At 42.9% G+C, this 20,688-nt stretch overlaps 1 protein-coding gene across 1 annotated transcript in view; it reads right to left on the bottom strand.

Annotated features, from left to right (window-relative positions):
• Positions 1–13,811: 13,811 nt before the first annotated feature.
• Positions 13,812–20,688, bottom strand: part of Cers3 (ceramide synthase 3) — a 118,664-nt gene continuing 111,787 nt past the window's right edge. The window contains exon 11 of the mRNA XM_003475274.4: positions 13,812–17,046. Within this exon, the coding sequence (XP_003475322.1) occupies positions 16,888–17,046 (159 nt within the window). The 3' untranslated portion in view covers positions 13,812–16,887. The remainder of the gene's footprint in view (positions 17,047–20,688) is intronic.

The raw sequence follows: 20,688 nt of genomic DNA, 5'->3' as shown, positions 1-20,688 counted from the left end.
TCAAGGCTCATCCATGTTGTAAAGTGTATAGCTGCTTCATATCTTTTTATTGCCAAACAATATTCCATTGTATGGCTGTGTTGTATTTTCCGTCACTCAACATGGACATCGACTGGACATTCATTGTTTTTATCTTTTGGTTGTTAATGAATAATTCTACTGTACATACCAATATACAGTAAAAACAAACAGCATCCAAAAATGCATATGGAGGCAGAATTTCATTTCTCTAATTCTGGAAGCCGGGAAGTTCAGCGCCAAGGTGCAGACAGATTTGGTGTCTGGTGAGGCCCGTTTCCAGGTTCACAGGTGGCATCTTCTTGCCGTGTCCTGAGGCGATGGAAGAGATGAGAGAGCTCTCTGGGGTCTCTGCTCCTGTTCCTAACAATACCTCCTTCCTCGGCTGGTCTAAACTCATTTTGTGGAGGTTCCAGTGTCCCCTAGTCTGCGTCTGCTTCTCAGAGGTCCCTGCACAAGCCACAGGGTTCCTCTTTTCTCCGTGATGCAAACAGGAGCTGCCATGTCCTCTGCTGTATCCAGAGTTTGGGGGCCAGCAGTACAGATCCAGTCTACACATCAGTCCTGTGGGATCTATTATCTGAAGCAAGTCTTTATCTCCACTTCTCACGGCTGTTATCCCTGGATATACCCTTTTGGTTTTGTTCTTAGCCCTTCTCCACCTGTATAACTAACTCCCCACACTCAGTATTCTGCTCGAAATACCCACCACAGTGCCTGCTTCCCTACTGAAATCTCACTGATACTGTGTTTCCAATGCCCCTCATGCACAAGAGTCAGTGATAGCAATGATGCTGCGTTATCTTGTTAAATATTTTAACCTCTCAGACTGACACACAGTGGGCCTCAATAAATATTTTTCAATCCATCTATACAAACAGTATGGATTTTGGAGATCAGCAAAAAGTGTGGTTAAATCTGAGACCTGCCATTCACAAGTTGGGTGGTTTCGGCAGATTTCTTTGAAATGGAGCAAATATTTTGTGGACACTTTTTCTGTGGCAGGTGCATCAAAATATGTCCCATGTAACCCTCACAGCATACCTCAAAGGAAGACACCGCTCAGGGAGAGGGAGTGACTGACGCTGGCCACACAGCCCTTGCGCTGTGCATGGAGACAGCCTGACCAGGAAACCGCATTCTGAGTGTTCAGTATGGCTCCTCACTAGCTTCTGTCCGCTTGTCCACAGAACGATGAGACAAGGTCTCATCGTCATTTGGATGAAATTATAATTTTGAATACATTCCTTTTGAAAAAAACAGCCTGCAGTTTCAGTACATTAATTTGAGTAGTAAATTTCAAGCAACCTCCACTGGCAGGCCTGGCTTTTCAATGTGTTTCCTTCTGGGCCACCAGCAGAACTTCTGCTAGACTCTCCTGGTTGCCTGGCCATCTGACTTCTTGTCCTCTAAGCCCTGAGTGACCCAGTGGGGCTACTGTTGGAAGCCAATACAGTCAGGTCCTTCTGCTGTTCAAAGGGTGACTCCTTGAGGTCCAGGGCAAGATCCCTGCTCTTGTGTGTGCCGGACACAGAGCCTCATTGGTGTCTGGACCTTTTTGTGATGTTGGAAACATTCAGTGAGGAGCAGTGAGCTCAGACTTCCAAGATTCAGTTCGTGGTTTAGAACTCTGTTGTGAATGCTGCGAACCCCTCCATTTTCTCCTGCCTCATATGCAGCATTTAAAAGCATGGGATAGGGACAAACTCTACAGCTGAGATGGTGACACATGTCTGTTCCACATGGGTTCCTTGTCTGTTTCAACCTGTCTGGGCTAGTGCAGAAGCAGCCCACCCAGGATATGGCCCAGCTTCCAGTCCAAATGCTCTGTTTTAATGCGTCTACATGCTGGATGTACCACAGGAAATAGGGACTGCCCGTGAAACCCAATGGGTGAGTAGTGACCCTGAAGAAGTTTTTCTGCCATTCTCAGGGCGAATATGCCCAGCTGACTTGATGTCTGATCAAAGATCTCGAGCCCTTTGTTCCTATCCGGGGCTAACTTCCTGGCACCCATAGCAGCTGCCAAGGCCCAAGGGCCCTCCCAGAGCAGCTCTGGTTGAGGCTCTCAGCTACTTTTCTCTCTTTTAAAAATCTATAGATTTTGACCTCTCTCTTTCTCTCTTTCTTCAACAGGACTTAAGAGCTGCTGATAGAAGGTTTTATTAGCAAGAAGGGAGAGTTTGGCAGCTTGGCAGAAAGCCTAGTGAGAGCACCAGGTCATGGAGGTGGTGAGACAGCAGCTCAGATCTCTGCTTCCCTAGGAACCAGGACAGATTTATGCATCTGTTTCTCAGCAGTTTCTGGACCAGAAGCCATTACTCACCTCAAGAGAGACAGGATGGGCACTCACTCGCTCATGGGTGCTGGGGCTGAGCAGCAGCTGCTCACGAGGAACCAGGGAGGCCCGTTGGTGAGGCTATGGCAGTCACCGGGGGAACAAATGAGCCAAGAAAGCTGGCAAAGTAAGCAGCCTCTTCTGCAGCGAGGGGATTCCAAACTGACCTCAAGGGGCAGGAATGGGGCTCTGGCTCAACTTTCAGTGGGGGAAACTTCAGCCCTTCTGTACAGACTACCAATGCTGTGCTCTAACAGGGGCCTGGCTATGACAGCAAGAGGCAGAGACCTTTGCCATGGGACCGTGTGTGACCGACCAGTGCCAGCACCTTGGCAGCACCCTTCTTGTAGGTGGTTTTCAGAACCGTCATTTAAAACTCGACCTCTCCACCGATCCCCACTGATTGCCTGCTCTTTTCCTGATGCCAGGCACAGGGAGTGAAGCGCAAAAGGATCATCTTGTGGAGAGGATAATTTTGAAAGTTGCACATGCACCCTGCAACCAATTTTTTGTCAAATATGCATGTTTGCAAATGTTTCCCATAGTCTGTCTAAGGGAAGATGTTTGTCCCTCATCTGCTTACGGAGGTCCTTCACAGAGCCAAGTTTTCAGATTTGATAATACCCAATTAATCAATTTTTCCTTTTATAGATTATTCTGTTAATGTTAGAATAAGACTTTATCTAGATCAGGAACATAAAACTTTTGTTATTTTGTTTAAAAGTTTATAGCTTTACATTTAAATGTAAGTCCATGATACATTCTGAATGGGTGTGATGTTTGGGTTGATATTCATGTCTGCATCCAGGTATTCCAACATTATTTACCAAAAAGCCTCTCCTTTTCCCATTGTTATGGTTGATACATTGTATCAACTTGAGAAGACTCATCAGGGATATTTACCTTGTAAATATCCTTGTCTTCAGGAGGATGAAGGCAAGGAGATTTTGTGAGAGCTACTCCTGCCCTGGAAGTGGGGGAGGGGGTTTGCTGTGTACAATTTAAGAGAGGAAAAGAGACTTGCTTCCCTGCCCCCATTTTGCTCTGGCTGTCTTTGTTGTCTTCTGTTGCCTTGAAGTGCTGCCCCAGTGCCAAGCCACCCTGCCTTGGAGCCAGATGAGTACGAACTGAAACCTCTAAAACACTGTAAGCTAAATAAACCTCTCCTTCCTTAATTTTGAGCATCAGGTATTTTGTCTCAGCAATGAGAGGAAAGTAACCAGGATACAACTGAATTGCTTTGCAGCTTGTCGTAAAGCACTTGACTACATTTATGTGGATGTGCTTCTGATTCCCCAACCCTCACTACGCTGAGGGTGGAACCCAGGGCTAGGTGAGTACTCTGACACTGAGCTATACTCCTGCCAAGGCTGCTGTATTACATGGAACTTCATTCAGCCACTTGTAGCACACAGAAGATTGGTAAGAACTGCTGGGACTGAGTCCCGCCACTGTGTGAGATCCAATACCCAAGGACGAAGTTTCTCCTGAAGCTATCCCAAACCGGTTCCATCCATGTGGCACACACTAACCCTGGTGAAGATTCACAGTGGCTGCCCAGCTCAGAAGGGAGGGGCCAGCCTGTACCCCCCCTGGCTTGTACCTCAGTGGTCAATAGCAGACTGGGGAGGGCAGCAATCCCCAGCCAGCACATTTCAGAGTAATCGTAACTGATACAGAAAGTGCTTGGGATCTCTACTGTACACTTGTCTGGAAGAAACCAGAAACATGACAAGAGAAAGAAACAAAAGGAAGCCTCCAGCCTCCAAACCAAGCAGCACTGGCCCAGGAGAGGTAAACACAGAGGAGATAGGGGGCAGCACACATGCAGAATCAGAAGCAGCAGCATCTGACGTCAAGAAATATCTTCATGACATTATAGGAGAACTCAAAACAGAAATAATTATACAAGTAAAGGAAGATATAAGAAGATTAATAAGAGAAATACAAAGCACCTCTCAAGAAGACATAGATGGAAGAATGGAAGAACATGGAAAAAAGAGGGAAACCTTTGATGAAGAATATAAAAAAATCTAGAATACATGAAACAGATTCAAACAGAATACCAGGAAATTAAAATCTCCATTGAAAGCTGGCAAAACTGCTTGTAAGAAACTAAAGATAGACTATCAAACCTTGAAAAGAGGTTTACAATGTATGATCACAAAAGGAAAGATCTCTTAAATATAACAAGGAACCAAGGAGTAACAATACAAAGGCTAGAAGATGACAAGAGAATCTATAACTTAAGAATAAAAAACGTGAGTGAAGAAGCAGGAGTAAACACAAATAAAATACAAAGGCTATTCACAGAAATAATTAAAGAAAACTTCCCAAGCATGAGAAAAGGAAATGATATTCAGATATATGAGGCATACAGAACTCCAACCAGCTACCACAAAAATGGATCTACACCCAGACATATAATAATCAGGATTCCAGAAATTCAACACAAGAACAGAGTATTAAAAGCTGCCAGAGAAAATAAGCAGATCATCTATAAAGGAAAATCCATCAGAATCATGACAGACTTCTCAACCATCATATCAAGAGGAGCTTGAAATGAAGTATTCCAAGCCCTGAAAGAAAATAACCTCGAATCCAGATTGATGTATCCTGAAAAACTATTTTTCAAAATTAATGGAGAAACAAGATGCTTACATGACAAAGAGGAACTGTTGGAATTCATGACTACCAATCCAAACCTTCAAAAAATACTGAAGGACATGAGAGAGAGAGAGAGAGAGAGAGAGAGAGAGAGAGAGAGAGAGAGAGAGAGAGACAGAGAACCCATGGTTTCAGGAACAGCAGGAGAGAGGCCTCACTGAAAGGGACAGACAATGGAATGAAGGAGGAAAATAGACAATCAACAGCAGAAAAATAGCATGGTAGAGATGAGGCAGAAAAGGTTGGCTATAATCACTAACATAGATGGTCTCAGTACATTAATAAAAGAAACACAGGCAGAGTAAATCAAGAGATAGGGTCCATCAAGATGCTCTATATAAAAAATATAATTAACCTGAAAGAGAGTTTATGAACTGAGAGTCAAAGTTGAGAAAATAATACTCTATGTGACAGGGAACCTGAAAAAAATGGGGGTAGCTTGCCCAGCAGCTGCAGATAGGTTAGAAAGACATAACACTTTTATACAATGGAGAAATATTTAGCCATAAGGAAGGAAAACCTTGAGGCTCTTGTAGGTAAAGGAATACAACTTGAGATCAAACTCAGGGGTAAAAAGGCTCAGAACCACTTAGGTAAGTAGCGGGCTGCCTCCCTAATCTAAAACTAAAGGAGATAGTGGGATACAAAATGTACAGTGCATCCTGTGAAAGTGAAAGGGGAGGAACTGTCTAAAAAGGGAAGGCAGAGGACATTGTTAATCTCGTATCATGATTTGAAACTCACATTGTTCTTATTGTTCTGTTTAGTTTGGTTATATTCTGTCCCAGTTTGTCTACTGGTACTAGATTTGAGGGCACAGACAGCTATTCCAAAAATAGCAGGATATACTACGGTAACCATCTTTAATTTCCTACTAACTTAATCTGAATCCCTGTATTACTTACACTGCCTTGTTATGACTGAGTTTATTTGAATCTACTTTATTAGATCACTGTCTTGTCTTGACTGATTTTATTCGCATCTGTTATGTTTGATAGTATCAATTCTGAGAGTACAGGTGACTACTATGAAGACAATAAGATTCACTAGGATACCCATTCTGGTTTGACTGTTACCCTCTTTTGAAGTCCTATAATGTCTCCAATGCTTTGTTTTTATTGATTTTGTTCTGTACTTCTATGTTCAATTTTACTGTGCCTGATGATATGTGCAATTCTATTGAAGATAACAAGAGACTTCGTGGTAACCACTGCAGATCACCTTGTATTGGTTTTAAATCACGTATTATGTCCATCCTTTTGTTTTGAATGACCCCATTTTGTTTTCTTTCTCTTTTGGTTTTATTTTTTTCAAAATAAAAAAAGATCATTTTAGATATTCTAGGGCAACATTTTTCCAAATGAATTTTAGACAAGTTTTTGATTTTGCTCTATATGTCCCTTACAAGTGTATTGCTTAATTTAAGAATACAGTATGTGTGGCTGGGGATTTAGCTCAGTGGCATAAGCACCTGCCTGGCAAGCATGAGGTCATGAGTTCAATTCCTGGTACCAAAAAAAAAAAAAGGATGTGAAAACTTTTTTTTTTTGTCTTTTTCCTTTTTATCGGTACCGGGGATCGAACTTACGACTGCCTGCTTGCAAGGCAGGCGCTTATGCCGCTGAGCTAAATCCCCAGCCCGATGTGAAAACTTTTATACTTACCTTGTTGTTATAGATTTTGTTTCTTTTCATGGTGATTAATGATCATATTCTATATGATTTTATGATCAAATTCTATATGATTTTAAGCTTTTGAAATGTTTTGGGATTTGCTTTATGGTCTATTTTAGCAAATGTTAATGTGCACTTGAAAGAATGTTTATTCTGCAATTTATTTGGTACAGTATTCTATATATGTCAATTAGATCAATTTTGTTCACTGTTAAAATCTACTCATTGATTTTTTTGTCTTCTTGTTCTATCAGATCCTGAGAGATGTGTTAAAAGCAGCCAAACATGATTATGAATTTGTTACTCCTTTGAAATCTGTAAAATTTTTATTAATGTATTTTGAAGTTATATTAGGTGAGTTCTCATGTTTTCCTGGAGGATTTATCCTTTTCATTATTATTAAACATTCCTTTTACTGTCCATTATTTCTCCTTGCCTTTGCCTGATATTAAAATTTTGGGTGGTAAATATAGTTTATATGGCATATTTTCTTTATTAACTTCCATTTCTTTTTCCTTATTTGATAGTATATCTCTTATAAATAATATATATAGTTTATTTAAAAAAAAAAACCCAATCTGGGACTAATACTTTTACATTTGTTGCAATTACTGATGAACTTGAGTTGAAATTAACTCAAATCATTCTTGCCATCTTAACATGAGTTTTTTATTTGTCTTCCTATTCTATGTTTCATTTTCTCTTTTCCTATTTTATTTGAGTTAAATATCTATACCATTACAGTTCCCCACCCCTTAATGCACAAAGGGCCAATAGGTTTAAAATCAAGTGCAGTTACACAGAATCTGGACTGCTTTTCATAAGTACTAGGGACTCTGTAAAAATACAGATAAGTTTCTCATTCCAGAAATACTGTACTCAGCAGGCAACATACAAAGTATGTTTCTTAAACCCTATAATTCTGATGAACAGCCAAGGGGCTATCAGTCTGGACCCTACTGCAGTGGCAAACAGAACCCCAAAATGACACCCAGGATTTAGAGGCATATTTATGTCAGTGGGCACTGATCAGGTTCATTCCTGCAATATCAAGCCCTGAACTCTGGTGGTCTAGGGCTTATATGAGATAGGCAAACAGGAAGTACAGAGGCAGAACGGCTTGTCAATTGGGGACTGGCTTATACAATGTGCCTCATAGTGACCAGCTCTGCATTACAGTGACCAGCTGCTTTTAAGAGACAGGTTCCAACTGAAATTGGAACAGAAACTATTACCTGGGCAACTGAGAAACTGAAGTATATTGGCTGAGGCACGAGTATTTTCTGCTACATTTCCTTGCTATTTTAGTTTTCCAACCATAACTTTTCTGGGCGTGTTATAAGTGATTTTCTGAGACAAAGCCCAACTAAATGCAGTAACATTAGGGTTGTTAGTGATCCTAGACAAGCTCCTCGAGACTGTCTTATTACAGTTTTTTTTTTTCTAAATTGTTTTTAGGAAGAGACATAATTCAGGCCTGTCTGTTCTATAACATTACTCCAGCAAGGTAGGAAGGAGTTAATCTGATCTAGGAGAGTGTCCAATGTGCTGTGGATGCTCATCAAATCTTGGTCAAGTGTTTGATTGTTCTATATGGGGGCAACTGTCTCTAGGGTTTAAAGTAAAAACCACAGCTAACAGGAGGGCAGGGAAGAAAGGACTGGGTCAAATATCCAGAGAAGGCACAAAATCAAGGGGAATAGTTATAGAACAGCTATGCAAATGGTGTTCTTGGTCTTCAGTTGTGTGTGAACTGGTCAGCATCCAGCATGACCAAAGCAGGGATGTGAGTGCAGTGTCTCTTCAGAGTGAGGCTTGGAAGAGATGTCCAGATAAATTTTTCAGTGGCTCTAAAGCTGGATTTCTGAAACTTGTAGAGGTAGTTAATATATACTTTGGTTGTATGTGTTCAAGTTATAAGCTGTTTTTTTTTAACTTTGCTGGAGCTTTGTAACCTGTATGAGGTATGTAGTTTTATTTAATCTAGTTTTTAATTTACCTTTGCTATAAATGTAGATTTGTCATCATTGCCAATGATCAAGGGTAGGCCATATGAAGAGGTGATTTTTACAGCAGGATCCTACAAACTTTTATTGTCTTCTCAGTACAGATAGGGAGTGGGAGGTCAGGGATGGTAACATAGACACTAAAGCCTGAGTTGGCACAGGGGTACAGGCACCAGCACAGCATCTTGATCTTGCAGAACATACTGTGTGGCAGGCCTGGTGACTGGGGTTGATGTTTCAGTCAGTCAGATTCCCAGTAGGGACTTAGGTCTCTAGACCAGATTATTTTTTATTATTGGTGGCAGATTTCCAAACAGCAGCAGGAAGCAGTTAGTGTGCAGATCATCCCTGCAGGGGAATTTTAGCCAAAATAGTTTGTCCAAGGTAACCACAGCAAATGTATCTTGTAGGACTTCATCCCTATCAGAGCTACTTCCATCTGTAAATAGTGTGTACTCAGCATCTGTCATGAGGTCCATGTTTAGCACAGTTCACCCCACTCAGAGGTCTCAGTCTAAGGCGAGCTTGTCAGCTTTCTTGAGCAGGAGGACAGTGGCTGTTAGAGTGTGAAGGCAAATGGAGGAGGCAGCCCTTGTTTACCAGAGCGTTTGCAGAGGTAGGGCACTGTGTTTTCCCAGGGGGGACAACCTGAGTAAGTATCATTGTTTTTGATCCTAGAACTCAAGGATCTAGATTTTACAGAAACTTTTATAGAAACAGCAGCTTCAAGAAACTTGCCATTTTTTTCTTGTAACCAGTTTCCGCCAAATATTGCAGCAGAATCTTTGTGCCTTTCCAGCAGGCAGCTGAAAGTGTCACTAATTAAAAGTGCTTTTTAAGGGAGGAACAAGTTTTTTGAACCTTTAAGGGGGTTGAGTCCAGGTCAGCTGGCTTTTGAGTCCAGAACTGGGGTCTTTCCATTTGAAGGTGAAGAGGAGCTGGCTAACAGGAGCCAACTGAAGGAAGAAGGTCCAGGCAAGTACACCAGCAGGCTAAGGGTGGCAGAAGACTGAAGCAATGTAGTGGAGGGTAACCACGGTGGCACCGGCAGCTCAGAGATCTTGAACTGACTGTACTAGCAGGAGATGCATATTTTAGTAGTTTGACAGTCTGTACTTGTCTTGGTTACTTTTCTCTCATTGTTGAGACAAAGTATCTGACACCCAAAATTAGAGAAGTGAAAGGTTTATTATCTTACAGTTTTGGAGGTTTCAATCCATACTCGGCTGGCTCAAGGCAGGGTGGTATGGCTGAGGGGCAGCCGTTCATGGCAGCCACAGCAGCGAGTAAAATGGGCAAAAGAGGGGAGGGGAAATACGCCTTCTTGCCTCCCTTACATTGTATGCCAGTTACCCACCCCCGGGTAGGTATAGCACTCACACTACCTATCCCAGTGCTAGGCAAAAAGCCAATCACAAATGCTACATTCAGTTGCCTCCATGACTGCATGAGACTTGGGGGGCCATCTGAATACAACCCACAACATTCCATCACCAAGAGTTGCTAAACTCCTAACAGTTTCAGCATAGCTGTAAAGTTCAAATTCCAAGTCTCCTCCATGATCTAAGACAAACTCATAGCTATAAGACTCTGTACAAATGAAAACAAAGTTAAACACATTCAACAGTCTATGGTACAAGATGAAAATTACCATTCCAAAGGGGACAAATGGGATACAAAGAATTTGGATCAAAAGAAGCCCAAAATCCATCAGGGCAAACATTAAGTCCTGGAGTTCTATGTATATTACCTGAAACAATCTGGTTGTGAGCTTCAAAAGGCTTGAGTGACTCCACTCCAATGGCAGTTTTGGTGGTTTTAGCTCTCAGTTCACTCTTGCACTAGCTTTGCTCTATCCTTGCAGGTTTCCTTAGGCAATCTATGCTCTGGCTTTTTTAAACTTCTGGGTTCTTCATTGCACCTTTGGCTTCACCCTTATAGCTTCACATATTATCCTCTCAGGAGCATACTGCCTGACCTCCAGACTTTCTGAAATCAGGGTGGAAGCCTTTTTAACCTCAGAACTCATGCATTCTCCATGTGCCTAAAACCAGAGTCATGAAGGTGCTGCCAAGGTCTGCTGCCAGCGGGAGCAGTAGTCAGGCTTTCCTCTCTCTTGCCTGTAGGGGTTGAGTGGCTGGGTTGCTGAGCACTCAGAACCTGATTGTGAGGAACAGCTTCTCTATGTCACTGCCATTCTGGAAACTGGTACAGCTGCTGCCATTTTGGAACCTCCTGTGGCCTCTGTCACACTATGAAGCATGGTGAAGCTTTCTCCTTTGAGCAAAGTATTTTACTTTCGCAGTTTTGAGGTTGCAAAGGGTGGAGACTGGCTGCTTCCTGGGATGCCCCCGGGGAATCTTTTTTATTTCTCTGTTACTTCTCAGCAATCAAGGTCTCATATCTATCTTTGTAGTCCATAGCTTTCTGGTCAAACTCATATTTTGAGTCATCTGGATGGGCTCTTTGTCCTTGATTCACAAAAAATCTGGCTAAAAAAAAAAAACACCCAATAATAGCTATGCCACTGCGTCAACATTCAAATGCCTTGAAATTTCTTCTGCCAGATTAGTCCATTATTCTTTTTTTTTTTTTTTGTCTTTTTCATTTTTATCGGTACTGGGGATTGAACTCATGACTGCCTGCTTGCAAGGCAGGTGCTTATGCTGCTGAGCTAAATCCCCAGCCCCAGTCCATTATTCTTAATCTTAGTCTCAGGCAAAATCTTTGGACATGAGCAAAATTCAGATAAACTTTCTGCAAAGTGATAAACACATTATCTGGACTCCAATAACCAATGCAGTCCTTCCCAGCAGAAACCACTTGAGCCTGGTCTTTACCAGGGGCTATCAAGTCTTCTGGTCTCCTCAGTTATGACCAGAATCTCCCATGAAAAACAGCCTAAGCTGTTCCAGCACTATGTTTTCAGGTGACATCTCTGAACCTTTCCAAACTCTTCCCATAAGCCATTCCCGAAGGCTCTTGAACCACATGGTCAGGTACAGTCACTGCAATGACCCCACTCCACTGCTAGTAAGTTCTGTCTTGATTACTTTTCTCTTTGTTGAGACAAAGTACCTGACATCCAAAGTTAGGGAAGCAAAGGTTTATTTATCTTACACTTTGGGAGGTTTCAGTCCATACTCAGTTGGCTCAAGGCAGGGTGGCATGGCTGAGGGGCAGCGGTTCATGGCAGCCACAAGCAGCAAGAGCAAAAAGGGAAAAAGAGAGGAAAAATATGCTTCCTTGCTTCCCTTACATGGTATGCCAGTTATCCACCCCTGGGCAGGTGCAGCACTCACACCACCAACCCCAGCACTAGACAACAAACCAATCACAAATACTACATTCAACTGCCTCTATGACTGCATGAAACATGAGGGGCCATCTGAACACAATCCATAACAGTACTGTTTGCTTGGGTACTGTGATGCAGCTGGAAGGGGTAGACAAACCTTGGAGAAAACACACTGATGACTTGGTCAAATCTGTTGTTAGAGCTTCCCTCAAAATAGTGGGAGACTTCTTAATCCTTTATGGCAATTGATCTTGCCCAAGGTGATTAACAGGCTGTCAGGCTGATGGGTGGCTGGATGCCTATTTGTAGTTTCCATGGCATCTGATAACAACAGGGGTCACAGTGAGGTGGTGTGATTGATGTCTAGACCAAGAGGTGAGTCTTTTTATCTTTTGGAGGAGAGTTTTCAGAATGTCAGGATTGTGACTATCTGTTTCAGGCTGATTCAGGTGTCATTTTCTTCTCAGGGAACAGTCAAAGTTGAAGGTATAGGGTTAAATAAGGAGGCTGACTACCTTGGTGCAAAGGAGATGCCCTCCCAAACTTCAAGTTTGTGCCTGGCAGAAAGGGTGAGAGGCAAGAGTTCCAGTTGCCTTAGTGATGGTAACCTTTGACAGAGGGAACTTTTGAAGGCAGAAAGTTGTTTCATTGTCTACCAGGAAAATCACAGGTTTGGCAATGACACTGGGCTCTTTGGAGCACAATTTGATACAGCATGGTCTATCCTATGTATTCATGCCTGACAGGGCACAACTCATCTGTCAGGGCTGACAGCCCAATTTTTCATCAGTCAAAATATGGAATTCTGAAGGAGTTGTTGACAGTCATCTTGATGCCATCTGATGAGGGTAGGTATATCTGTGAAGCAGAAGGTTTGAGGGAAGGGCCTCTATGGCCAAATGCAGGCAATGGCTAGCTAGAACTGGTTCAATTGGCTGGAAATAGACAAGTTGGGAGCAGAGAGTGAAGCTATAGGTATTGGCAGCAACTGCAGTGGACAATGAGGATGCCAAGGCAGAAATCTCAGGAGGAATGGGCCTCTTTTTCCATTTTTCTTCTTTGAAATGTAGGGAGCAGCTTGGTTTCATTTTTAACTCCATAAAAGCCATTTTTTCCTGCAGTCAGAGACTGGGTTTTGATGAATTCCCATTTCTGACTTCCTGTATGTTGTTCTATACCCTTGAATGGTGGCACAACAAAGGGTGGGTGCCCTCAGAGACAGAGACCACTCAGATGCCCACTTAGCCATGCCTCTCAAGGGGACTTCAGTGTGACTTAGCTAAGGAGAGGGCGAGGTCTCCATCATGCCACATGTCTATCACCAGGTAACCACAGGTGAGAGCCCAGTGAACCTCCATGACCAGTCTTGGTGCACAGACAGAACAGCCTGTTGCTTATGCTGTCAGATCCACACATAATCATTCAGCAGGCACACAGAGGTTAAATATTTCAGCCTCTCTTCAATTGAGGGTGGCCTTAACTAGCAAGAGTTGATCAAGTTGTTCTGCTCAAACTGAGCAGGACTGACAGACTAACTGGAGTGCCCCCAGGCATCTAGAATCAGGCAGGCAGATAGACAGACATATTATATCCTTCTCCCTTTAAGGTCTGATGTGTGTTGCTCCAGTGGAGGGCCAGGTATTCTTCTCCAGACCTCCAAGGGCACTTGAGAAATCTCAAGGGTGCATCTTCCCATCAGGACCTTGTTCCATCTATGAGGACTACAACCAGTGACCAAAGAGGTCAGCATAGTTGGTCTTCCCAGCCAATACATCAGATGCAATGGCAATCAGAAACACTGAAACATCATCCAGGATTTGGAGGCAGATTTATTTATGTTGATGGCCACTAATCAGAATCATTCTCAAAATATCAAGCCCTGATATCTGGTGATCTAGAGCTTATATGGGATAAGAAACAGGAAGTACAGAGGCAGAATGGCTTGTCAACTGGGGATAGATTTATACAATGTGCATCATAGTGAGCATCTATGTATCACAGTGATCACCAGTTTCTAAGAGACAGGGGCAATTGGAACTGGTACAGGAACTAATAACCTGGGAAACTAAGAAACTGAAGTATACTGGCTGGGTGGAGGGTATTTTCTGTTACACTACGTCTTAAATACCTTAAATACCTTGAGGAAGTGCCTTTTCTCAACACTTCCATAGTGACTGTACAGGGCTCAGGTGGTGCCTAGTTAAGACTCCAGCTCCCAAGCTGGGCTGGCAGGCTGTTCCCACTATGTACAGTCAAGAGGCTCAATCTTAAAGTCACAGTCTTTAAAAACTCCTCTTCAGTTTGTCCTGAGATACCTCAAAGCCCGAGCTTCTGGGATGCCAGCCCCTCCTATCCCTGTGTTTGGTATTTTGAGCCACAGGGTCAGCAGCCTGTTCACACCTAGCTTTCTTCTCTGTTGTTTTCTCCCATGTCCAGTGGGGCCATTCTGGAGGCAAATCTCTGTTTCCTCTACAGAGACCATTCATGTCTAAGAAGTCAAGCAATGCATGATTTTGAGTCTACTCAATCACGATGTACACTGGATTTTAACTTTTAGTCATAACCATTAAGACAATATTGATGGCACTGTGGATGCCAATTTAATGGCCATCTCACATAATCCTGTGCCCTTATTTCCTGTAGTAAGGAGGTTACCTTTTAAATTAATCATAAAAGACCAAAAAATGTTACAAAAATGTGTATCTACCCCTTACAAACTTACTTTAGGGCTTCTAGCTGCATTAGAGATAACTAAAATTGGTATATTAACTTTACCTTGAATAATTAAATGAGAGGAAAAACCGAAGGATAGAGCAGCAAATAAATAATTTTTTACCATAAGCAAGAAGAGATCTGGTACCAAGACAAGACCAAAATTAATGACGAAAAAGTACTCTGTTAATACTCTGTTAAATGGAAAATACTGTTAAGTGGAAAAATATTCTGTTAAGTGGAAACATAAAAAATAATACTTTAGTGTGAACCTCTTCCACCACATTAACAACAATTACAGTTACCATAGGACAATAATAATAAATGAGTTATGCCCTCGAGTGGAGTCATTTTACATATATAATATCACATTACACATCAATGCATATGTTATTGTACTTATAGAAACAAATATTATGCAGAAATAATTTGAGATTTATTTTTCTTTTTTATGATTCTTCAACAAAAGATTCTGTTGAGGAAAAAACTCTGAAAGTTTTTCTTGCAGGTTTAGCTTGCAAGTTTTACAAACCTATTTTTATTAAAAGCCCCAAATCTCAGGCCTTCTCCATGTGCACAGTATCCTTTCTGCTAAAGAGGCCCGGCAGCTCGCTGTGGTTGGACCTCACTTCCCACTCCCTACAGTCTCACTTTTCACATGCTTTATAGCAAGAGCCCTGAGCAAAACAGGATCAAGATACAAAATCAGACCCCAACTGTGAGAGGCAGGGTGGGGAATGAAAGGGCGCAGGCACACTGTGCACAAGCTTTCTCTGGAAGGCCCACCTCTACTCAGTGGGATCCCAGAAGGCACTGAGGTCAACACCATCCACTGGGCCAGGACATATGTTCCAAGCAGTGACCAAGTTGCACAATGGACAGGATGGTGTTCAGTATTCCCACTTCCCCCTTCCTGGCAGGAAAGGCAGAGCCAGCCTGGCCTGCCAGCCCCATCCACCCTCCTGCTTGGGGTATTGGTGGCCTTTTGTGTTGTGCAGTCTGACTGGATGGATGATGGAGATGAAACCGAGTGGCTTTCTTTTGCTAAGAGTTCCTGAGGTCAGGTAGCTCCCATGAATGCCATCCAGGGGCTCAGGCTTTCCAGATGAAATGGCTCAGCGTACAACCTGGCCTGTATCCAGGTCCCCTGCAGAGGCCCCCAGATGGACACCCACAGTCCCTGGGGAGCTCAGTTGGCCTGAAAAGGGGGCTCAGAATAAACACAAGGAAGCTTCCCTTTTAGAGAGGAAAAAAGTGAAAACCAACAAAATAGAAGAAACGTGCCCAAACTCCTTCCCTTGGCCAACAGTATCTAAGGGAGATTTCCAGGGAAACTTGAGAATGATGCTAGGGCACTAACAATACATAGTTAGCAAATTGAGTGGAAACAGCCCTCCGGGTATTTGCATTTCTAGGCATCTCAGACACATTTAGGAGGAATTTTTAAAGATTGTACCTCTCATTCATGTTCATTCATTCCAAGCTGGCCAGGCCTCTCTCCTGCAAACAGCTGGAATCACAGTGTAGAGACGGTCAGTTAACAGTGTACAAGTCAGTTGTCTTATCTCACTGGATCCTTACCCAGCCCTGTAAGGCTGGGGAGCAGCCACTACCGCTGCACTGTAGAGACCAGCACGTGAGCCACCATGGCAAGAAGTGGCTAGGAAGGCTGGAACTTGTCTCCTTGCCTGGTCCTTCTGCAACTGTCCCACTACCACTTATACAGCTTCGGGACAGAAGCTGCTCTCTGTGGCTGATCAGAGCTGGAAAGAAACAGGCTTCCTTAGCATTGGCCAAGCTGTCCTGAGGGTAAGCAAGGTGAGAAGGTGAAAGGGCTGAAGCAAAGCATGCCCTGACAAAGCCAAACGTCTCTCCAGGGCACCAGTGAAAGCAACCAGAACTAAAACAGCACTCTGCAAACATTTTTGAAAGCTCTGACCAGCCTGTGTCCTGACTACAGTAAAATCCACAGGCATGTGCATATTTAATATTTTAACACAAATTGACAACATTTTGTTAAACACATCTTAGAATAAGGAGAAAAACTGAGACAGAGGGAGGGGCAGGATCTGGGGTCTCTGTGGTCTCTTGGCCACAGCAACATGAGTGGGGAGCGCAGCAGGCTCCCAGCAGTCCTTGCAGCACCCTGCACGTGGCAGTCACGTGGGCTTCAAGTTAGTGGCCAAGCTGACCATTGGGGATGAGGTGGTTGTTGGTCCCAAGGCCATTTTTCAAACAGTCTCTCTCTTTGCCTTTGGTAGCTTCCTCTTCCTCCTCATCGTCCTCCTCTTCTTCCTCTTCCTCTTCATTATCACTCCTCACATCTTTAAAGTTCTAGACAAAGGAAAGAATTGGCTGTGACAGTTCCCATGATGCCTTAAGCAGCTATGCAAACTAGTTTAGAAGTTTGGTTTCCTAAAGAAAACCCAATATCCACAGGACCAACATTCAACAAGAAAAACTCACGCTCTGGTCATAAAACAAACCTTAACAAACTCAACAAACTAAAATTACACAAAGTATAGTCATGGAAAGAAAGGTACAATACTTCCCAAAAGATACTTTATATAGTATTTTTATTCTATGGCTATGTCAAGCACCCTATGCTTTGAGTGGTTTTACTGCTGCAGACTTCAGGGACAGATGCAGTCCTGTCCCCCACTGCTCTCTTCAATTAGGTCCGCAAGGGCCCCTTACCTTCCATGGCCCAAGAGAAACCTGACCCTGAGCATTCTGGAGCCCTCCCCTTCTCCCTGTAAAAGTAACCTCCCCGCACCCTCAGCGGGCTCAGGCCATCTGCTGTTTTTATGCTGCAGCCTAAATTCTAAGAAAGCCTTGGGTCAATGGTATTTTTTTTTTCTTTTTTGCCTATTCATGATTTCCGTTTTGAGTGGATTCAAAAGCTGCCACCAGCCAGAACTAGTAACAGAAAGCAGCTGGCAGCGGAAAACAACACAGAATTGCCAAGCGTCACCATTACTGGTGGCTGGAAGAGTCGCAAGGCACATGGGTAGCTGTTGGCTCCCAGGGGTCTAGGAAGGGCTGTTGACCTTAAGAGCTGGCATTGAAAAGCTCAGGCTGTTAACATTAGAAGACTTTGCCCATTTGTGGTTTCTTTTTTTAATTAAATGTACTGGTATACGTAATGCATAATAATTACATTCATTCTGGAAAACTGGTACACACACATATATCACATTTTGATTTTTCATCCCCTTCTTTACCCACATTCTTCTCTTTCCCTGTTTTACCCACTCCCCTTTCCCAAATCACAAAAGTCTGCTGCCCTGTTTCTGGCCATCTAGCCTTTATTTTTTATTTATTTATATTACTGGTTTCTTATATAAGCAAAACCATGCAATATTTAACTTCCCATGTTTTATTTAATTCAATTATCATTATAATATCAAGATCCATCTATTTTCCTACAAATGACTCAAATTTATCATTCTTTATGGGTGTATAATACTCTGTTATAGGTAAATATATACGTATTCTTTTTTTAAACATTTAATATTTTATTTAAATATTTTTCTGGGTTTTTTCCCTCTGTATGCAAATTAAACAACATTTCTTGGTATTTTAAAGAATTCTTGGAATTAAAATATCTTTAGAAAGAAATAAATTTGTGGAGTTTTTCTTGTTCCTCAGACATCAGACAAATCAGAGCAAATAAGTCAGAAGAGGAGGGCTAGGGAGGCAGGGACTTAATTGGAGAAAGGAAGGCACACAGCCCTGGCCCAACTTCCCCAGGAATTGCTGGTGAAACTCTAGATTAGATTGGGTCCTGTGGTTTCCTCCTCCTCAGCGCATTCCAAAACAGAAACCACTGTACTTGGGGTGAAGGCCCAAGCAAGGCCCCTGTGCAGATTCTCACTCTCATGCAGCTGTCATTCTGGGGGGCACCCAGCCACAGCCTCTTCATCTGGAGGCTGCTCAGTGTGCACAAGGCTTCCCTCTGCAGGATCACACGCATCTGAGGCACAGCATCCTTGGTGCGTGAGGATCTCACAGTGGGCTCCTCACCACAGCTCTGTGCAGTGCCCTTAAACTCGCCCTGGCCAGACCTGCAATCTTTCTCCAGGCACAGAACCACCTCCTTCTCCTCTCCCTTCACTAGGAACAGCTGGTTATATGTGCTTCCTCCTCCTGCTGATCCTCTGCCTCCTTCTCTTCCCTCTGCTCCTCTTTCTTTTCCTCTTCCTCCTCCCTCCTACATTTCCTCCAGCTCCTGCTCTTCCTCCTCCTCTATTTCCTCCTTCTATATACGTGTTCTTTATCCATTCAGCTGTTGATGGGCATTTAGGCTGTTTTCATAGTGTTGCTATTGTGAATTGGCAACTTGTGGTTTCTATACAAATTCTGCAAGAATTCTTAGTTGATTAGTAACATTTAGAAGTGTATACAAGAACCCTACCCTCTAGAGCCCCTGAAGAAGAGGTAGACAATGGTGACAGACATCAGCAGACTCAAAAACTGGTCTAAGTCTGATGTGTATCTTACATGTGTTTAAGAATCCATAACTAGCTGGTGACATTTACAGAACATAATGAAATTAAGCTAGAAATCAAGGTACCATCCAAAAGATAATGGGCAAATCTCGAAATACATGGAAATATTTAAAAACTCTTCTAAATAATCAATGAGTCAAAAAGTCTCAAAAAGTACTCAAAAACATGTTGAATTAGATGAAAATAAAACAATGTTAGTACCGTCATTCTGGAAGAACATGGCGGATAGACAGCAGCAGCTATGGAGGCTCTCTGAGATACCCCACTTAGAATCCAGGAATGCTGCAGTACAAGGAGTCCTAAACAAGGGGAAATACACCCTGCTGACTCAGGAATGAACTAAGCTAAGAGAAACCAACTGGAAATCCAATCCTGGTGCTATAACAGGAACAGATAAAATCTCAGTGCAAAAGCTAGAATCCATGCCACTGGAAGCCGCGATCTGAATTTGCTGCTACTGCTGCTGTGTCCAAATCTGCAGGGCAGGGAGAGAGATGCATGAAAGTGGGAATTTGCGAACGGAGTTGAGAGCAGGACTAGCAGGGAGCCCTTCATCGACTTGCAGTGTGTGAGGGGAACAGGGACCCTTTCATAGAGTAGGAGGCTCCAGCAAAGGACATACTGGGACCGGGCAGACTTGCCGGAACCAGGCACTGCAGTGACTTCAGTCACATATTCCCCTCTCAAGTGGGATTGGTGGGGAGAGCCTGGCCTGCGTGACGCCACTGACTTAGACCCAACAGGCGAGTCAACACAGGTCCCAGCGCCTGGAAGTGCACCCTAGCAGTGCAGCCTTCTGTAGGTTGACCTAGAGGGGCAGGCCCAGCAGAGGCTGCCCAGGTCTGTGTCTCCCTAGTACACTGCAGTGGGTGGGAACACCTAGCCGGCGCAATTCAAACAAACTATAACCGAAAAAAGAGAAAAAAATTGGGCCTCCTACATTCACTTGTATGGAAGGAACAAAAAGTATGGGAAGAAGAAGAATAAGAAAGGGTCCCCAATCCCCAATCCTGAGAACACTGATCCAGGAAAGGGAAATGCAAAGGAAGACAGAAAACATGCAATATCAGACACGGCACCAATAGACATAAAGTGATATCTCCAGAGCCTCATAGATGAGTTTAAAAATGAAGTATTTAATGAAATAAAGCAAGAGATAAATAGAATAGTTAGAGAAATCCTAAGCATCACCCAAGAAAAAACAGATGGTGGAATGGAAGAACAGAAAAAAAGGGGAGAATTGTTTGATGGAGAAAATAAAGAAAACATAGAATACGTGAAGCAGGTTTAAAGAGATTACCAGGAAACTAAAAACTCTATCGAAAGCGGGCATAACAGCTTGAAAGAAACTAAGGATAGATTAGCTGAACTGGAGGGCAGACTTGTAATATGGGAGCATGAAATGAAAAACTTCTTAAAAATAACAAGAAAACAAACAGCAATAATACAAAGACTAGAAGATGAT

This window comes from Cavia porcellus, unplaced genomic scaffold (genome assembly GCF_034190915.1).
Source record: "Cavia porcellus strain 051 isolate PalLab524CR breed Dunkin Hartley unplaced genomic scaffold, mCavPor4.1 scaffold_6, whole genome shotgun sequence".
Lineage (NCBI taxonomy): Eukaryota > Metazoa > Chordata > Mammalia > Rodentia > Caviidae > Cavia > Cavia porcellus.
This window is presented reverse-complemented; position numbering and strand designations above follow the sequence as displayed.